Source organism: Poecile atricapillus, chromosome 18 (genome assembly GCF_030490865.1).
Source record: "Poecile atricapillus isolate bPoeAtr1 chromosome 18, bPoeAtr1.hap1, whole genome shotgun sequence".
Taxonomy (NCBI): Eukaryota; Metazoa; Chordata; class Aves; order Passeriformes; family Paridae; genus Poecile; species Poecile atricapillus.
The window spans coordinates 7,884,141-7,905,353 of record NC_081266.1 but is presented as its reverse complement, the minus strand read 5'-3'; the positions used below and the strand labels follow the sequence as shown (position 1 = coordinate 7,905,353).

General features: G+C 37.8%; 1 protein-coding gene across 1 annotated transcript in view; it reads left to right on the top strand.

Annotated features, from left to right (window-relative positions):
* LOC131586068 (1-phosphatidylinositol 4,5-bisphosphate phosphodiesterase zeta-1-like) overlaps nt 1-20,876 on the top strand; it is a 48,512-nt gene extending 27,636 nt beyond the window's left edge. The window contains exons 10-13 of the mRNA XM_058852806.1: nt 8,762-8,934; nt 11,832-11,964; nt 13,507-13,656; nt 17,073-20,876. Coding sequence (XP_058708789.1) covers nt 8,762-8,934; nt 11,832-11,964; nt 13,507-13,656; nt 17,073-17,155 — 539 coding nt within the window. The 3' untranslated portion in view covers nt 17,156-20,876. The remainder of the gene's footprint in view (nt 1-8,761; nt 8,935-11,831; nt 11,965-13,506; nt 13,657-17,072) is intronic.
* The last annotated feature ends 337 nt before the right edge of the window (nt 20,877-21,213 follow it).

The window sequence follows — 21,213 nt, the reverse complement described above, 5'->3', positions numbered from 1 at the left end:
ATTCCACCAGTTTTTTCTCACTAGTAATTGTAAATATCACTTTGTGTTAAATAGCTGTTTCCTATCCCAGATATTCCATTTATTCTATTTTATTAATCTCTTTAAACTACCTCTTTGAATTGGATATTAAGAAAATCACTAATAACAAGCTCAGCATTTTTAAGTTTCCGTTACTCAGCAATGCAAGTTTCTTCTGAAGGGTCTGTGGGTTTTCAGTGGCACTCTGTGACTTGCTTAGGTGCAGATGTGAGCACAACAATTGATAGTAGTGCCAAAAATTCCCAGAACAGGATATGCTACACAAGGCAGCACTCAAACATTCCTGGTCAGCACAACATCCAGAGACAGCTGGGAGCTGCTGGGAGTCTCCAGTCTTTATTCAGATGAACATACATGTAGAATTTTAATTTCCAGTACAAAACATATTCGTTTCCTGGGCAACAAAAAAAAGTGGTAACTTCTGCTTCTTCATTGAAAGTTATTTATTTGAATTTTTTCAAAATAAGCATGGCATGACTTCTGTACCCAGCAGGCTTTGGAAAACCTCTCACCTGTAAGCATTTTGTCCTTTTTAATGGCTTTAGAGACAATTTTACCTTCACGTGTTTATTCTTCAGTTTAAAAGATTCTCAGTTCCAGAACATATTTCTATGTCTGCCTGCTAAATTTTCTTCAGCCCTAGGTAAAGTAGAGCAGAATAGTTTTTGTACCCAGGTATATATTCTGTCTTTGAGTCTTTGCCAAGGCCACCTGAGGGAGACTGTGGGGTGAGCAGGGCACTTTGCCTTAGGCTCTCGGTTTTGAGAGGTGAGAGGTGTGGATTCACCTTGTTATGTTGAAATACACACTCATCCAAGGACAGGCACAGATTTCATTCTGTCTGTAGGGCCCTGGAGCTTATGTCACCCTTGTTCCAGGCTTCCTTTTCCACTTGTTTCCTTTCTCAGCTCTCCATATATCTTCTGTGACAAGTTACTTTCTCCATCCTGACTGTTATTTTACATAACTACATAAGGAGTACAAAAATTACTATTTAGTATAAATTTGACTTGCTTCTATGTCCTCATAAATGCTTATTTGCAGTACAGATTTGGACTTGTGCTGGACTATCCAAGTATCTTCTCATCACCATACTGTGTGAAATTGGTTTGATTATGTTGTGTCCTTGTGGTTCATCCACACTTAGTGCCATGTCTGGATTATTTACCTGGGGTGCTGCCCTCCCTGTGTGCTATCATTGCTATCTAAACTATACATTGCCATTAAAAACTAGGAAGTTTGTTTCATTCTTAGAGAAAGCACTCGCCAGAGGTCCTTAATTTAAAATTGAATTAATCTCCCAGTCTTATCATACTGCAATTTACTAGTTTTCTTTCTAGCCTGTGAATCTCCACACTTATCTCTGCAAAGGATAACCATTTGTTAGATCACAGACAGCGCCAAAATCTTTCAAAATTACTACACTGGCTGTTTACTCAAAGTGTGCCTTAATGAGAAGTCAGTCTAACATTAATATGCAAAACATATGACTTTTGGTGCATAGGGGGTTTGGGCCCCTTCCTGGAAGAATTAAAAATCTGCAGGAAGTGGTTAGATTTGCCCTCTTGGTCACTTCATTTGCATCTTCACTTAAAAACCCCTCTATTTTTCACATGGGAATAGGCTGATTAAAAACAATTCTCCACATACATTATTTCCAAGCTATGTTAGATCTATTTATTCCCTAATCTGCTTTAGATAGCTGTTTGGCAGAAATATAGCAGCTCTTCACAATGCAACTCCCAAAGTGAGGGTATCTCAGTGAATCTTCTGCTGATGTCCTTTCACTGATTTAACACAGACTTTTGATTTTTATATCTGTCCCATGTCTGTATAATTCACACACCCCTCCTGTCTGCCTGCCTTTGTGCTTTACACCCCATGCACAGAAGTGAATCCTCTAGATCCCTTTTGCAATTCCCTGAAACTCTTCAAAGGACTCTTGGATTTCTCTTTGCCACCTATTCCCCTTCTTAACTCCCTTCTCCTCCCCACACCTGCAAGCTTACATTCCTTTAACATCCATAACCTTTCTGGCTGGGCAAAGAAAATATATTAGGTTTTGTTCAAACTGCCTTCCAGGCCTCTGCATCTTGTAATTATGAGAACTGAGTTACTCCTTCACTTCCCTTAGTGATTGACTCAAAACAGTGCTTTCTTCTGTACCTTGCCAGCAATTTTCTCTGAATTGCTTGGAACATATTAACTTGGAGCAGCCTGGCACTCAGCTAAAGCAGGATGAAATGGTCCAACAGGCTCAAGACTTTTTGGGGCTGAGGACAAGACATGTAATTGTGTAAACCTAATTTCCAGAGGAAGGCAAGTTAAAAAGCTCAGTAAAAAGTACAGAGTTTCCACAAAATAGCTTTTGGATATCACTGTGTACTCCCTGTCCATTCTCTGAAAATTGAGACTCATAAGAACAGGAGGTTTTGGGAAAAAAGAGGTCTTATGGAGAAAAACCCTCACTTTTCATAGTCTGTGAAAATTAGTATGCCTCCTGCATACAACTGCAGTGAGGCACTGGAAAGAACTGGTTTGATGTATCCATGTCTCCTTTTTATTTAGGAAATAAAATGAAATGGAAAGATTTATGCAGGGAAATAAAATTCAGGACATTTATTTAAATAAACTGATATCAGTTGTTTTATATAGACTGAAAAAAACAACAAAAATCCAAAATGAAAGAAAGCCTTGGTGAAAATCATAATAAAAAAAGACTTAAATAACCTTTTGAATGTGGCATTTGGAAATGTTCTACATGTACCAAAGCACTCTGCAGGAATGACCAAAACATGCCATAACTTACAGGAGAAAACCATGGTGTTGTAGGTAGAGAATTTTATTTCAGAATATCTCATATGTGCTTTTTGGGGTGTGCATAAATTTATATGCTGCTGTGAAAGTTGTACTTGTATGATGGGTTTTTTACTTTCTGTAGGTTTTATTTTGGACTGTGACACTGAAATGCAGCTTGGCAATTTTGTCACATCTGTTTTGTGGTTCAGTCTTGTGTGCAATAATATGACAAAATATGGTAAAAAATGATGCATGAAAAGAGGAGTGATAAGGAGCTCTCTAACTAGTTCTGATTTTAACCTCTGAAGCAACCAAGGGAAAAGAAACCAACTAATTTTGATCTTGGTATGCCTCACCTGTGGAAATTAAAATGACTCAAACCCGACCCTGCTTGGGTTCTGTGTCAATAACTATATTATTGCTCTCTTCTACTGGTTTTAATAGTCCAGAAATGCCTCCTTAGGAAGTGAAACCTAGAGGACTAATTTTTTTTTAAATGTTTTCCCTTGAATTTCACTGATTTAGTCTTCACAAAGAGTGAAGTGGTACTGCTAATTCAGGTGTAGACACCTGCAAGATAGGTGGGATAATATGATTCAACATCTGAAGCTCTCCAAATGCACTCAACTTTCCTTTGGAATGGCTCCAAATGCTGGGAGTGGTTTTGAATGAAGGTTTTATGTCTCTTCTGCAGAAATGCTTCTACTGCCAGGTTTATGAAAAAGCTCTTGGGCTATTCTGCTTCTTTTTAGGCAGTTTTTGGTGTGTGTCATAGATACTGGAATTTCACTTTAAAGCAAAGAAACACTGAAATTCCATTTTATCAGTTTTTCCAGCTGTCTTCACTGCAGACAACCAATAGAATAGTAAATAATTTATGTGAAGTCTAATAAATTTTAAAGGAAGATGGGAAAAAATTGCAGGAACACAATTGTTTCTGAAGTAGTTGCTGATCTTGTTCTAAAACCTGTCAGTGACTCCAGACTAAAACAGGAGAGGGAAGCTGATAATATTCACTTTTCTGCCAAGAATCACAAGTTAAGTAAATTTTAAAAATTATTTTGGAAACGTTTCATGTGTAAAACTGGTCAAATGACAACCAAAAATACTCAGACTTACACTGAAGTGTGACTTTCAGACTGACACATTAATTAGACAGCAAAAATCAATTTAGATTTTTAGATCTGATAATTTATCAGAAATGCTTTAGGTACTTTTCCCATGAGAATCTCACAAGAGAGGATCTCTACTTAAACCCTTTGCAGATTTACTTGGACAATGGAGGACTCTTAATCACCTGACATCTCTTTTCCAGTAGGACCACTTGTAATGAAGTAGGAGCAATGTCAGCAGTTATGAACTGTGTGACTGGATTCTTCACATTTCTAATGACAGTGTCTTTAGAGCCACAGTATTAAACTGGCCCAAAGACCATACAAAAAAGACTGACTGCACATTTTAAGGATGTTATGTCATGCAGTTATGCATTTATTCAGCTCTCAGAGGAGCAGTCCCTCTTCCTATGGCAGAATCCCTCACATTGTAAGCCATAAATCAAGCTTCTGTAGAGTGAAAACAACCATTTCAAAATATGCAGGTGAAAAATGAAGCCAGAAGTTATCATTAAGATTAATACAATTTGGAGTCTGTTAGGGAAGAGAAAAAATACAGTTTTACTGATTTTTTTTTTTTGCCAGGAAGAGAGGTGATACTTTTTATGCCAAAATGTATATTGTCCATATAAGCTTGCTCTGTGTTGTAGGAAAATCAATCATTATATATTTTATTTTGTTTATGGTAGAAAAAAAAGAGGTTTTTTTTCTTTATTTTTGGTCTAGTAGACCAAAGTCCTTGCTCATAAAGTTTGTGTGGGGTCTCACCTATTCACAGGTTTATTCTCTTTCACTTTGAAGCTCTTCCCCCCTGTCCTGTTATGCCCCTGTAAATAGTCTCGCTCCATCTTTCCTGGACTTCTGAAATATTTCTGTAAATTTGGGCAGTGATGGATTGAGTGCAGCTGTGACCTGCATGTGAGAAGAAAGCCTAGACAGTCTGTGCCCAGCTTGGAGTGCTGGTGTGGAATGAAAGCAGTGGCTTCAAATCCAATCACATTGATCATCTCATAAGCAATGGCAACATTCCAGAGCATTAGGATACGCTCCTGTTTGCAATAGCATTTCCCAGGCTGGGTGGAATTCAGCTCAGATTTGGGATATCTGAGGCACAGATTTTCGTTGCATTCATTGTGAGTGGCCCACTTTAAGAGCACAGACAACTGGAAAGAGCTGAGAGCAAGACAAGAAGGCTGATAAAAGTGTGATCTATTACATCTCTTTAGATTCAAATGAGTGAGGTAAACCATGGAGATAGGAACATTGGCACTGTGAGTGCTTTCTGAATATGAGTTTTTTTGAGAGGGCATAAAATTGATACATTTTGAGATGCATTTTTAAATGGCATAAAATGCAATTAAGTAACTCATTTCAAGAAAAAATGGTGACAAATGTGTCCTTATCTATTTTAAAATCTTCCCATTTAAATGGGAAAATGCATTAAACCTTATGGTTGTGATGTAGCTGATAGAACCAGCAAGCAAAGAACAAAAAATAAAAAATTACAATTTAAAAGTCCCACTGGGAATATTAATGAGAGGCAGGATCAAAAGATGTGCAGTTTTCCTCAATGCCTTCAAATCACAGTCACAATTCTCATTTTGGTTTTACAAAGCTTTTGCTTTTAGTCCACAAATCAATTATGTCTTGAATGGTGGCACCTATAGAAGGTGCTGTGTATGAATATTTAGAGTGTCTTTAGTTCTGCAATTAGTGGTGGAACTGACTTCAGTTAACTGCTTGTGATACAGAGGTTTGGGGTCAAAAATAATATTCTTCTGTGTATTATGGATTGGCTCATTTTTTGGAGCTAGTCTATTTCCTAACCTCAGTTTGCCATATGAAGTTATTTACATCTGGGGCTTACTGGGACTGCCATGGCAGCTTTGGTACTTTGCAAGATGATTTGAGTATTCAATACTCTGATCTGAAGGGGATTTAGCCTCATGGTTCTAGGAATAGTTAAATCTGTTTTAGGTGCAGGAATCACAGTGAAGAATTGCTTTGCTCAGGTTGTTCCCCAAGCCCATGTTTTGCTGTGCTGCTTTGATTTTGATGTCAATATTAAAATTCTTCTGGTGCTTAATGAAAGGACTGAGGAGAAAATTTAATGTACACCGTGTTCAACTTCAGATGCCTTTACTTCCCCATGAAAACCATGCATTAAGATTATGTACTGCTCAGATGGTTTCATTGCAAGCTCATTTGGGTTTGTTTCCAAAATAAACTGTCAGTTTAAATCTCTCTTCATACATGCATTATATTTATACTGTTTCATAAAACAAAAGTACAAAGAATATTATTGAACAGTTCTGCTCTTGAATTCACCAAAGCTAAAATGAAACACTGGGTAGAAGTTCAGGATTGTTTGCAGAAAGATATTGCTCAGCCCAAGCTGCTGGGCATAGCTTTTAGTTTATGATCCTTGCCATTTCTCAAGAAGTGTTAGGGCTATACTGCACCTGATTAAAAAGAAAAATTGTACATCAATGCACCATAAAGTAGTGCCCTGGGAGGCTCCAAGCAGCTATGAGCCCTGTAAACAGTTTTAGTAGAGGTTTGCATCTCAGAGAATATGACACAAAATCTCACATTTGCTTAATCACCTTAAAACTTGCAATACAAAGAAACCAGTAAGTAAATTAAAACTACTGTTCCATGCGTTTCTTAACTTGTTCTTAAGGTCAAATTAAATTAAGTGAAAACACAGTGCTGATGTTTAGAGATATCAACCCATAATAACATTGCCCTTCACTTGTGTTGCAAAAGTAATTTTCCTAATGTGATAAAATATAAAGTATTCTCGTTTGCTTGTTGCTGCTGTTACATCAGATTTTCCTGCTTAGTCGCCTATAAAGCTTGGTAAATTTAGCAATAGTCTCATTATGTGCAATCATGTAATTTGGTTCATCATGTGGAAGCTGCTATTTGAAGCTGACTGTTCGATGTGCCTAATTTCAGTTGCACTTTTAAACCCACGTATCCTGAAAGTGTGGCCTAGGACTCACCTGAGGAGTGAGAGATCCTGGCTTATCTGTAGTTCAGACTTCCAGGGGCCACAGGGTTGCAGCTCCTGTAGCATCCTCTGCACAGCTTGATTCAGTGCATTAAAATATACAAGCATCATATAGCACCAAATTTGGGGCTGTTTCTGGATGATGGGTTGAGTCATAAAGAGAAAATTTTGAACCGCTGCCAAAACCATACCAAGAAAATACCAACCCTGTTTAAAAAAGGCAATGGTGGGCAATGGGCAATATGAACACTCTGAAGTTTGGTTTCTGTTGTTAAAGGTAAAACAAAATTCCTGTGTATATTAACATAAAATCATGTCTTTACATTAACACTTAGATCAAAGCAGGAGTGCATGTTGTGTTTTGTTTTGGAGGCTTTTTTTGTTTTGTTTGAGGTTTTTCTAGACAAGGTTTCCAGTTATTCCTACTTGCTGCATGTTGGTTCATGATGCAGAGCAATTTTAGCTAGCACAGATGGGATTCCTTTCAGATTAAACAGATGATGCACTCTGGGAGCACTTCATGTATTCCACCCATTCATTGGTTTTGAGACTACGGAACCAGAGCTCTTCAGAAGTAACCCCACCAAAAACATGTGTTTATATATCATATTATAAATATCAGGTCCATTGTACCAGCTGCTTCATTCCTATTTGTGTTGTTTGCTTCAGAATATTTTAAAATGATCATCAAAGCAGTGAAGGAATGAGTAATTTTTGCAGTGAAAACAATTTTGTGTGTTTTCCACTTGCAATAAGGATTTTTGCATTATGTCAAATGTTCATTCAATACATTCATATTATCTCCCAGGAAAATGTAATAAGGTCCTCTTTATGAATTATTATGAGTCACTTGAACTGCTTAAAGTCTTCTTTTTTCATTCCTACCAAACCATCCTTTTAAGTAAATGACTTCTTATCATTCTCTGTTTAACACATGTCATGGGTTCATAATGTCATAATTCATTGCTGATTTGACTTCTGCATTTTCTATTTGGAATGTGACAAGAAGCTCCAATGCACTGGAATAGGGGGAAATTTCATTAAACAGGTCTATTTCAATGTTGGCTTTATCTCATGAATTACAATATCCTGTTGATGAGAAGTGTGATATTTTATTATTGGTGCTGCAGCAAACTGAAAATGTTTTGAACTGCCAAGGAAAGGAAAAAATCTGTCAGGTGTATTCTTAGAATAATCACCAGTACTTGAGGATTAAGCTCCAAGAGAGTGTGTGCTCACATAAATTTAAGAACACTTTTAAAATTGCTTCTAGTTCTATAAATTTATATGTATTTTCACTGAGTATTCTAACTAAACTAAAGCTTCTTAATCTTCTGGGTGAGATGTTTTTGTGATGAATTCTGCACCATAACTAAGGTTAGATACAATCCTGAGGTTTTGACTTCTGCACCAGATCTTTGATAGCAGGTTTGGAGTGCAGGGTCTTGCTGCTGTAGAGAAACTAGGATGTGAATTCAGTTCTTGCAGAGAGAAGGATCTCTTATTTTATATTCTCCAAGGTCTAATTTAGAAAGAAAAGGGAAGAGAGGTATAGCAATGTAAAAAAGATCTATAGATTAGTTCTTAAAAGAGGGTGCAGTTCTAAAGAGTGTACTGTTTTTGTGCACAAATAATTCGTTATTGAGTATCACTTAATTTAAGGGAAATAACAGGATCCTACATATGAATTGAAAGATGTAGATATCTTAAGCTCATTTGAAATTTTTTTTAACTTTTTTTTATAAAATGTTATCAAATCTAATTCACTAAAATCAATACTGATATAATTTTACAGTGGCCTTAAACTTCCAAACACCGGGAACACAAATGGAATTGCAAGATGGAAAATTCCTGGACAATGGTGGTTGTGGCTATGTGCTGAAACCTGTATTCTTGAGGGATCGCAATACCACATTTACACCCCGAAATGTGGGAGGATACAGCAAACCAATGTCTCTGTCAATAAGGGTAAGATGACTGAAGTGTTGTTTTGTTCCATGAAAATGGGAAAGCAAATTTTATGTATTTCAGATGCAATTATTATCTAATTTTTTTCCCCATTTTATTCCTATTCCTGTTTGTTGGGAACTAATGTTTTCAACAAGATGGTAAAACTCTCACAGAGTATCAACTGCTGCTTGGGTGCTTTCCCATCTGTATTTCACTTATGCTTGCTAAAAATATGTAGGGGTTCAGAGCCTCCAGGAGACTGTAAAAATACATGATTTTTAATGATGCTGTACAAATAAATATAAATAATGTAGCTGAAAAAGGGGCCAGACAATTGTGCATGTGGAAGCTGAACTGAAAACACAGAATTCAAATGTGCACTTTGGGTGTTATTTCTTTCACTATCAATAATACCACCTGTACTATTATAATGTTAATTGACAAATGGAAATTTTTAAAGATAAGATAGGAAGCTTTATGCTTCTTTTAAGTCTCATTATCTTTCTATGCATATATAAAAGACTATTTATAATCCTTAAATGGTATAAATAAGGGTGAAAGGAGGGATGAATTAATAAGTCTTTGAATTATTTCTACTTCTCCCAAATTATAATGTGATTGACTTCCCAAAAATACTTGAAATGCATGCCATTTACAAATAAATGATTAGATAAGGCCTTTATTTTGAGGTCAAGTAGATTTGTTATAATTGTTCACTAATTAGAAAAGTCCCTTTTCCCAATGAAAAAGTAATATTTCTGATTACACAGAATACCACTTGCATAAATGCTATTTAATTAGCATATAATTAGTGTGTAATTGCTATTTTGTTTCTTTCAGAGTAATAAATAGCAGAGATAAAACAATAGTTAGTGACAATTATAAAATACTTACATAATGCACGCACCTAATCAAGAACATTTTAGTGTCCTGACAGTGAGCATACCAATTGTGAATAGACATTGCTGGATGATTTCAGGCAGCCAGGCAAATACATCACTTATTTTAGCCCTAATTTGTATGAAGCTGGAATTAGGATGAGGAGAAACCCTGAATTGTAATGCAGGAGACAGACAAAACCATTGTCAATGCAGAGGAAGTGTCTGAGTTTGGAAGGAGCTGGAGAAGAGAAAGGCTGTGTTTAAGATTGAGGACTTTAGACTGAGACTTCAGGCTGGATAGTGCGGGCTGCAGAGAGGCAATGGCATCCCACTGGCTGAGGGAATGAAGGGCACAGAGAGCCCCATTCATAGCCAGCGGCAAAAACCAGGAAATTGTGGTTGAAGACAAAAGCAATTTGGAGCAGGAGTCAAAGGAAAAGCAGCTTCTGCTGAAAAAGTTACTAATCAGATGAATGCAGAAATGACAACAGAAAGCAAAGATAGAAAACATCTAAAGGGCAAATCTCTCTGAACGAATGAATGAATGAACGAATGAAGAATAGAAAAATCACATAGGGCCTGATGTTACTGAATTCCTTATCCTTAACCCAATGTGCCACAATTCCCATCAAGAGGCATAGAGCCTTTGAAGCAGAAATAGGGATGTTCAAGGTGCTTCCTAAATTTTTACATCACTCTGTATCTCTGCTTCACCTTGGATGTCAAAAATTGATTTGATTTATGGATTTGGGTCATGGTGTGCTTGAAAGAACTCACTCTTTTCCCATGCCAGGGGAGGCTTAGGCTAGGTCTAGCAGTGGGTCATGCAGGCCTTGGCAATGGCCCTCAGGAAATGGCAAGGAATCTCCCATGTCCTTAGTGGGCAGCCCATCAGTGACTGCAAAGATTCCTGGTGAAGGCAGCAGCTTTTCCTTAGGAAGAAAGAGCATCAGTGTTTGCCAAGCCACTGCTCTTCAGTATTTCAGGCTAGAACTTCTCTGGGGGCAAGGTGCTACAAGCACTGGAAAATATCAAAGCAAAGTGTGGGATTTGTGGGTTTTGATTTTTGGGGTGGTTGACAGGGGAATAAGAATCTCTTATGATGCTTAGGCCTGAGACCAGGGTCAGGAGTCATATCTTTCACCTGGACTTTCAGGCTTGTATATCTCTCTCAATACATGTTATATACTGATTCCTAAAAGGCTGATTACTGCACAGATGTTGACTCTTTCCTAGCTACCCTGAAATATAGATAAAAAGCAGACAAAGTTGTGACTTTCATAAATCCTGTCTTAGTCTGGGTGCCAGATTACAGGGCAGTCTGAGACAAAATTTCCTGGTTTTGGAAATTTTGGTCAAAACACATCAGGAAGCTCACTGAATGAAGAGTTTTTGTCTAATACTAAGGAATACTGTGCAAGAGATGAGGCACAGGTGAGGCAGTCTGCTACATACCCTGTAGCACAATGCTGATGTCACGGTGGGTCTTGATGCTGATCCACTCCACACAGATTGGAATTCATGAGCTCGATAGCAGAAAATGTAAAAATCACTGTAGGCTGATTCCAATAGGATTATTTTGTACAGTAGCAAAATATAATTTTTATGTATAGCTATTGAATAAAAAAACCTGAAAATTATTGTTTAAAATATTATTTCAGTTATTTATTTATCTATATATTTATTTATTTATAAAGAGGGTGGTGAAACACTGGCACAGGCAGCCCAGAGAGGTTATGTGTATCCCATCCCTCTAACCATTCAAGGTCAGTTTGGACTGGGCTCAGACCAATCTGATCTAGTTAAAACATGCTCCTAAACCACAATATTTCTAAAAAAAATTATATATATATATATAAGTAAATTAGATAGGAAGCACCATATTCTTGATTCCACTGTGTTTATTACACCAGTTTATGACTGGCATATACTTAAAGTAATTTCTTTTGAAAGCTATTTCTATTATGGTGACTATATGGCTGTGGTGAATTAGTTCGTTCTTACAGTTATTTCAATATAACTTTAATTTTCCAGCTGATCAGTGGCCATCAGTTACCACCCAGCAGCATCTCAAGGACAAACAAAGCTGACCCCATAGTGCAGATAGAAATCTATGGTGTACCAGAGGACCAAACAAGAAAGAAATCTAGTATTGTAAGAAGCAATGGTGAGCATCAGTCTGCTCCTCGAGGCTGTGAACAAAGCACAACAACATTTTATAAGGAAACACCAACTTTGCATCCCAAGGAGTTATAGAAAATGCAATTATTTCTCTCTAGACTAGGATTTCCTGGCACAAAATCTGTAGCAGAAGTTCATGCTCTGTGTGCCATTTTTCTAGACTGATAGATTAAGGAAGCACAAACACACAGCTGGGAGCACTCCCCCTTTCTAAAGGAAGGTGGAATTTTTTTTTTTTTGCACACTGCTGTGGGCTCATCCTGGACAGCAGCTCAGCTCCAAAGAGCTGCTTGCTTGTTCTCCTCTAGTTGGATGGGAAGAGGGCTGGAAAGGCCAAAATGAGAAAACCCTCGGGTAGAGAAGAAGACAGTTTGATAGATAAAGCAAAAGCTGCCCACACAAGCAAAGCAAAATAAGGAATTCATTCACCACTTCCCATGGGCAGGCAGGTGTAGAGCCATTCCCAGGGAAACAAGGCTTCATTTTGGAGCTCTGAGGTTACTTGGGAAGACAGACACTGCAATTCTGAATGCCCTCCCTTCCTCCTTCTCCCCAGCTGTGAGCATGACACCATTTGTAAGGAACATCCCCTTGGCCAGCTGGGGTCAGCTGTACCACTTGTGCCTCCTCCCAACTTCCTGGGTACCCCCAGCCCCCTCACTGGGATGGGGAGGCTGCTCTGCAGTGAGAAAGACAGAAATCTCGACACTGTGGAAGCCCTGTTCAGTAATAGCTCAAACACTGGGGTGTAGTCAGTGCTGTTTGAGTCAAAAATCCAAAATGCAGCACCATAGGGGTTGACATGAAGAAAGTTAACCCTATCCCAGCCTTAACCACTTAACTTAATGACGAGGTTTTCTTAAGAAATTGCTGTAACTTCATCACTCGTCTCATTTGAAGTCTCTGGTAGGAGTAATCCCTTAATTGCTTGACAGGTGAAGTGTGTACTCTTTGTAGCTGTCTGTGAGCACTCCCTTATCTTTATAATACAGATCTTGATGTCTCAGACTACAAGCTTTCTGTGATCTCATTTTGTCTGTGCCTCTGTCTTCTATGCTTCCTTTTTCTTTTTTATAGATAGCTGCTGTTTAAAATCAGCCCCTGAATTTCTTTTCCCTGTATGAACATTGCTAAAGACCAGGGAAACCCCTCCTGTTCCACATTCTCTTTTTGTATTTCTGGTCAAGTGAACGTTCTACTACCTGAATTTATTCATTTCCAACACTGTGAAAGGAGAAACTTTGGCAAAAGCATGAAACTGGTATGGCTATAGGAAAATTTAAGCTGAGCAGAAGTTCTTAACCTGGCTATCCTTGTCTCATTTTTCTCTCTTTTAAGGGATGACACCAACTATCTTAGGCTTTTGCCCCACTACAATCAGTGGGAGTTTAGTTATTTGTTTAAATGGGCACAGATACCTAGGATAAAAGAAACTCTTTACCAGTTCAAACTAGTGATAGCAGCTTAGTTATAGAGTAGAAAAAAAAGAAATCATATTTTAATCCTGTTTCTTTTCTCCTTTAATTAGCTTTGAGCCCTAAATGGAATGAAACATTCTCTTTTATCATCCAAGTTCCAGAACTGGCAATGATACGCTTCTGCGTTCAGGATGAGATTTCTCTGTGTAACAACGAATTCCTTGGCCAGTACACTTTACCTGTGATGAGCCTGAATACAGGTAATATTTTTATGTCAACCACCTATAACAGCTCAAAAAAATCTGCAACATTCCAGGCTTTTTTTGTTACTGTAGCATTGAGAGACTTCAGCACTATGTTTATTTTCTAGAGCACGATTTTGTAACAAAATGAATAAATGGCACTCTCTGTTTTTGAAATAAACATATTCTCTGAATGCAAATCCATGATGTTGAAATCAGAACAATATTAATGGCAGGTGATTCTTCCCACTGCAGTGTTCCATTCTAGATGGAAACTGCCCAGGTGGTATTTTAATTCATTGCAAGAAGTGAGACTAGTCAGAGCTGCTATGAAGACAGTGGTTTTGTGCACTTAGATAAGTTCAAAACCCAATACCAAATTAAAACAAAATCAACCACCAAAACCCCCTCAGGTAACCTATCTGCAACTTTTCAGAGTGGAGCACAATGGTTAAAAATAGGGCAAAATATTCATGGTATTTTTCTTGCTGGAGTTTCTTTTGTTAAGCCAGTAGAGTTCCTGGAACTTTTGTAATGAAAAGGCTGCTCATAAAGAGCAGACACAGAAGCCAATAGGCCAAGGAGAAAGGCTTATGTAAAATGGCTGTTTACTACACTGGCTTTCCAAAGCCATTTCTGACAAAACAAACAGCTTTTATTAGTGAATAAAGACGGCAAGGCAAAACACTGGAGCTGGCAACAGGCACCACACCTTTTTTATTAAGCTTAACAGGATTTGAAATGGTGCATTTTTTTTCCCTCATGTTTGGAAGTCATAAAGCTGCTTGTGATTCTTAGTTGAGGCTGAGGAGTTATACAAGAAAAATGACATTACTCTTAGAGCTCAGTTGTTTTTCTACAACATGAATTTTTACACTGATAACCTTTTCGTTTCCTTTTATTTGTATACTTCAGGATAATGAAAGAACACTCAACCTAACAATTCACAATATCTGAGACAAATTCAAATATCAGGCACTGCTGCTTACAAGTACTTGCAAAATTATTGATTGAGGCTTTTTTAGATACAAATTTTCAGTGAGGCTTAATGTCTTTATAATTTTGGTTACAAATGAGGGATTCATATTTTGGAAAAGTAAGAGCAGTAGATTTCTGAGGAAACATTTTCAGTGCAATAATTAAAATTCTAGGGAGTGAGTCTAGGTACAAAAATTATAAATGATGCCAAACAAATTGCCCCAATCCCCACTTAACACAATATAAAAAAAGTAATTTGCTATCAGAATGCCCAGAGGCCATAAATAAAATGCTTCTAAGAGGTAAAGTGATAAATAATTTCAAAATTTATTACAATTTATTACAAGCATTCATTGCAATGCTTAACATTGAGATCTCTGAAAGCAGGTCTGGAACGATGGTTTTGCTTTAGGTACCCAAGTACTCTCTAAACAGTGAAATAGGAAAATAATGTTCTTGCAGAGGGAGTCACAACAAGCAGAAGACAAGGCAAGAACTGCCTAATATGCTGGAGAGTGAGCATGGATTTCAGTCTTAGTCTTCACCATTCCAATTGCTTAAATCTGTACTACAGGACTGTCCCCAGGTCCCTAGGATTCATATCCCTGAGGTTTCCCTGAGGGCAAGTTGCTTCCAAAAGCTGAGCAGTGCTTACATCTTTTATTTTCTTTGACAGCCAGAGGGGCAAAGTTGTGCCATTTCCTCCCTCCTCTGCATTTTCTTTTGAAAGGATTCAAATCTATATCCACACTGCCTTCCTTTCCCCAGCAGCAGACTCCCAACTACCTGTAGACTCCACTGGGGAGGAATGCTCGCTGTCCAGCTGCAGCAGAATTTGATTTTCCATGTAGTGATTCTGTAGCTATACTCAGAGGGGCTGAAATTGAGAAAAATTCTCTACCTGGGTGGTTAAAGGCAAATAGGAGGGGGGAGTCCTCTCTTACAGTCCCTGTGCCAATGAATCTGCCATGGTGAATACTAATACAGGACAGGAACTCAATTTTTAACTCTATTATCATGGGATCCAAGAGTAGTTAATCATTTAATGCAAATTGGGGCAATTTCAATAACGAAAAAGAAGTTTTACTTCTCTCAGGAAACTTTGTAGAATCTTCTGTAGGTAGGGGCTAGAACACAAGTCTTCAGAAATTAGTCTTAGTCTTTGAAGTGTATCTTTGGATAGGAAATCAACCAAGCCTTCCACATATTGTGTGCATGCCTTAAAAACTGATCTCAAATGCTTTAATATTTGCTGCCTAGAATCTGAACCTTAAATACCAGAGGAACTTATGTGTAGTGTGACAGAACAAGGGGAAATGGCTCAAGCTGTGCCAGGGAAGGTTCAGTTGGACATCAGGGAGAATTTTGTCACTGGTAGGGTTGTCCATTATTAGAAAGAGCTGCTCAGACAGGAGGTGGAACCACCATCTCTGAAGGTGTTCAAGAAACAATTGGATGTGGCACTCAGTGCCATGCCCTGGTTCACAAGGAGGTGTTCAGTCAAAGGCTGGACTTGATGATCTTAGAGCTCTTTTCCAATCTAAACAATTCTATGATTCTGTATGAAAGAAGCAAGAAATTCCAAACCCAGGTAAATGTGGCTCCCAAAGACTCCACAGGCATCCACACACACCTAAAGAGGGATTTTGAAAACTGCAGTTCAGAACATGGATACTTCTACAAAACAGACTTACTTAAATAGCTGGAATTATTTACATATATACATAGAAAAAACACAGAATTTTTTTTAACCATAAGTGACATTGTCACTTGTTATTAAATAAGGGACATTTAGTCATATAAAGCAGTACAGGCCGGGATTTTTAAGAAAAAGTTGTTTTGTTTTCTAAGCAGGTAAGTGAATTATGTTTGAAATTGAGAACTATGGCTTTTCCAAATGCTTCAACAACCAGATGAACACGTAGCTTCATGATGGCATGACCTATCTCTGATAAAGTGAATTACTCATATGAAATTAACTTTTTAAGAAGTCATGGTAGAAAGTCTTACACTTCACTTTTTTCTGCCTCAGCTGCACAGTGCATGGCTGCTGCAGCACCGTTCTGTAGGTGCTATCATTGCTGATTCACAAGTTCTTTCATTTGCTCTCAAAACAATGTGTGCAGCACATAACCTGGGATGTTACAATGTAAGTTTGCCCATGTTTAAATATCACTGGGCTGAAAGTCTTCCATTTGAAAAAATATCACATCCTGCAAAACACTGGGCTTTTTCACTCTGACACCAAAAATACCAGAATTGAAATACTATATATATATAAATGAGAAAAACCAGCACAAATGATATTCAGTTCTAGTATAATTTCATTTTATTTTAAAGAGCTACTTACAGAATCATAAATTATGCCTTGTTTGCATTGGTGATCATAAAAACACTCCATCATAATATTTGTGCTTGTGGTTTATACGCTAATAAAGGTGTCATTATATTTACAGGTTACCGTAACATTCCATTGATATCCAAAGAAGGCATCAAGCTGGAACCTGCATCTTTGTTTGTTCATATCTGGTACTATTAGTGATATCTTTCTGCACAAGAAATCATTCTGGAGGATTGCCCCCTGCTCCAATAAAATAACATCTCTGGCTTCGCAACAGCCCCAGTGGCCTGATTCCCAGAGAGGCACATTCACAATGATTTTGTGAAGCCAGAGGGAATATTATGGAGGGGGTATCCCAAATAAGGGCTGCTGTCCTTGGCCCTACTGCTGTTTTTCTGTAGGAGAAGACTGGGTCTGAGAAAACCTAAGGAGCCTTGAGGTGCACAGGTCCATGGGACGTGATGAGAAACATCCACAGGTCCTGAGGAAACTGGCCTGAGCCGCGATCCCTCACTTGGGAAGTCAGGGCAGGTTGGGGAAGTTCCCACTGATGGAAAAAGTGGAAACATAGCCCACATCTGCTATCAAAATCAGCGTTGAGGGAGGTGATTTTACCCTCCTAGTCTGCTCTCAGGAGATCCCACTTGGGAAGTTGCATTTAGCTTTGGGGCCTCCAACACAAGAAAGAGGTTGATCTTTTGGAGAGAGTCTAGAGGAGGGTCATGAAAATGATCAGAGGTGTGGAGCACCTCTGCTGTGAGGAAAGGTTGAGAGAGTTGGAGCTGTTCAGCCTAGAGAAGAAAAGGCTCCAGGGAAACCTTATAGAACCTTCCAGTAGAAGGGTATGTAGCGATTGGAAAAGGGTGGATGGCTTTAAACTGAAAGATTAAACTGTAATTTACATTTAACTGTAAATTAAACTGTAAGTTTAACTGGGTATAAGGAAGAAATTATTTACTGTGAGGGTGGTGAGGCACTGGCACAGGTTTCCAGAGAAGTTGTGGACTCCTCATCCCTGGAAGAGTTCAAAACCAGTAGGATGGGGCTCTGAGCAACCTACAAAGTGTCTCTGGCCATGGCATGGGGTTGGAATGAGATGATCTTTAAAATCCCTCCCAACCCAAGCCATTCTGTGATTCAATTATTCTATGAATGTTTAGAAACAATTAATAAACACTGAATGCTTTTGAATATTTTAAAAATTGAGTTAATGTCAGTTGAAGCTAATTTCAAATTTATGATTAATTATTGAGTGAGAATAATAATCCAATACATATAAGAGATCATGCTAATTTTTTAGGATATAAGCATGTGAATTTGGCATTTTTATTTGTATTGAACAACATCTCTTACCATTGTAGCTTTTCAAGGGGACAGGAAAAATTATACATACAATGTTCCCTTTAAATTTGGAAAAAGTGGGCTCTGACTGAATTATTCCTCTTTAGTGCCCACTGTCATTTTCTTACCTGAAAAAACAGTTTTCAGAAAAAAATTAAAATCATAAAAAAATCATATGCTAGTATTGGTACCTTTCCTTAGCTTAGTCTTGAATGTTCTGCTGCTAAAGCAAGATAAAAAAATTCATGGAGAGTTTGTAAAGAACCATATTCCTCATAGGAGCAGGGAGCTCAGGATACATCTTACTGGGAACTCAGGAAGTTGGAAACACAGTATTCCGAGGAGAACTGGAGAGTTTTAGAAAAATCAAGGGTTGATTATGTGTGTGAAATCTAGGAGGACAACTACTTGCTTAACATCAGTGTAGATCTTACCCATAAGACACAATTTTCCCATCTTCCTTTCAGAACTGAAGCATTGTTGACCTTCCACAGGACTACAGTTACACAACTAATGGCAGATTTGTCACTCAAATATGATTTTTTTTTAAAAAAGGATGTTATATCAACAAGTTTCTTTAATACCAAATAATATTGCTTAAGTTTACAGACAGTTCTGATGATAGATTTTAATGCTCTTTTTCTTTATTGTTATTCTAATGCTGTTTCATTAAATGTTGCTCTAAGATGGAAAATCAGGGCATGTGGTAAACAAGTGTTAGAAAATGTCACAGGAAATAACACTGTTAGAAAATTGCATTATAGTTTTAATAAGGAAACAGACAGTAGACTAAGAGGAATCTAAAATCAATATTGGAATGTAAGGTCAGGTGATTCCACAACTTTGTAAGCTGGTCTCAGTGTGTTTTCTGTGCTTGAATGACAAGGCACTTGATTTGTCTCCCATGAGACCCTATAGTACAAAAATGTTTGGTGTCCTGATCTTTGTAGTGATGATATTCTGTGTGCCAGCCAATATCCTTTGCATGTGGCGAATATTTTACAGTTTCTCACAGCTCTGAATAGATGAATAATATTAATATCCAAACAGAGTTCCCCTGACCTCCCCTTACTGAGGAGGAGCTTAGTACATCAGTTTGACTAGGGAAAGTATTTTTAGATAAAACCTGATCAAGTCCATTTGTTTGATGCTGAGAAAAACTCCAGCTTATTTTATTTCCTAACACTCCAAGTCCCACTTCAGGAGCTTTATACAACTTTCTATTCTGACGACTGCTGTGGGTGTCCTTTGGGAGAAGAAGGCAATTATCTTCACTTCTGGGATTATTACCCCTCTGTTGACCACTTTTCCACCTGGTAGGACAAATGTCAGATCTGCCCAGTATAAGGGAACTTAAAATTTACAGCAGATCAGACCACAAATCAACACATCTCCTGTGCCTTAAAACTGTGCCCCTGGCCCTGGAAAGGTTTATTTACATGGTCAGTGGGTGTGTGCAAGAGTCTGGCAGTAATGGACAGCTCATTGTGGCTGCCCATATGCCAAATGCTTAAAGAGGTGTTTAAGTGCTTCCTCAAATTAGAGAAAAACAGGGCCCATAATTAGCATCTGTGAACTTAAAGGAACCACTCATGTTCATTATTTAATATATAAATACTCTAAATCTATTCAATGCATGTATTGACTTGAACCCCTTATGCAGCATAGGAGTGCAATGTGGGAAGACTGCTGAACAAATATCTGTGGCATCATGAGCTTAAATAAATCCCCCCTGAAAGCTCACACTCAATATAATCTCTTTATTCATGAACATCAGCTTCTCCCCCCTTCTCTCTTCACACAAATGACCAGTTATATCTGCCTCTTGGATGTCAGAATAAAAAAACAATGATACATATTGTTGACAAATTAATGTCCTGGATTAAATGTGACATTGTATCAAAACTTCTAACATTCTTTAAAAAACCCAAAGTATTGATTGGATAAGATTTAATGTGAAATTTGCTGGACATCTGCAGGGAAATGTATTGGCAGGGAACCATCCCATGGTCCTCTGGTGAACTCATCACATGCAATGATGATAAATTACATCATTACCAGCATTGTTTCAACACCATCAGTGGAATTAATGGGCAAAGAATGCGGCCCCACACACTGAGAATTTAGTATTTTTACTGTACTATTTAATATTAACAAAACCAAGCCCTTCATTGCTGTCATAAGAACTTCTGCATATTGCTACAAGTCCTTAGCACGTGATTCCTTAAACTCACGCTGTCAGGAATCTGTGGCAGGAACATGGTAGCACATTTAAGACAATAGCATTATGAAATGTTAGGATATGTGCTCAGCAGATGACTGCCTATTCTCAAGGGCAACTGAGACAAAATGTACCGTGGGAAATGGGATAAAGAAACATTAGTGAGTGGGCAAATAATTGAATCATCTCGGAGAGCATTTAAATTACACTGTTTCCCAGGGAGTACCACTTTTCTTCATTGAACTGGACACTGCTCAGTTGAATGTTAACAGCTCCCACAAATGTTCCTTTGCTTTTCACAACAAGCTTCAGTACACGGCCTTGGAGCTCTGGGACTCTGTCATATACAATCTGCAATAATATCTAGTGAAATAGAAAAAAAAATACAAGTTTGTTAATCTATTTGACAGGCAAAGCACTTCAAATAGGATGATGATTAATCCAACTTTGTGATAATTGCTTTAAACTTCCATCCAGAATAGTAAGCTATTAACCATGAGCCAAATTCACTTAACTTAGTGAATTTACCTCAGAAATACATTTGACCTTATCTAGTTTATATAAAGAGATTCTACCTTAGAATCACGAGCTTAAGCTCGTGAAATCTGATTACCATTTTAAAATAAATTTGAAACCTGTCTTGAACAATGCTTGAGAAAAAAAAAAATCAGTATTCATAATTTTCCCTGTGAAA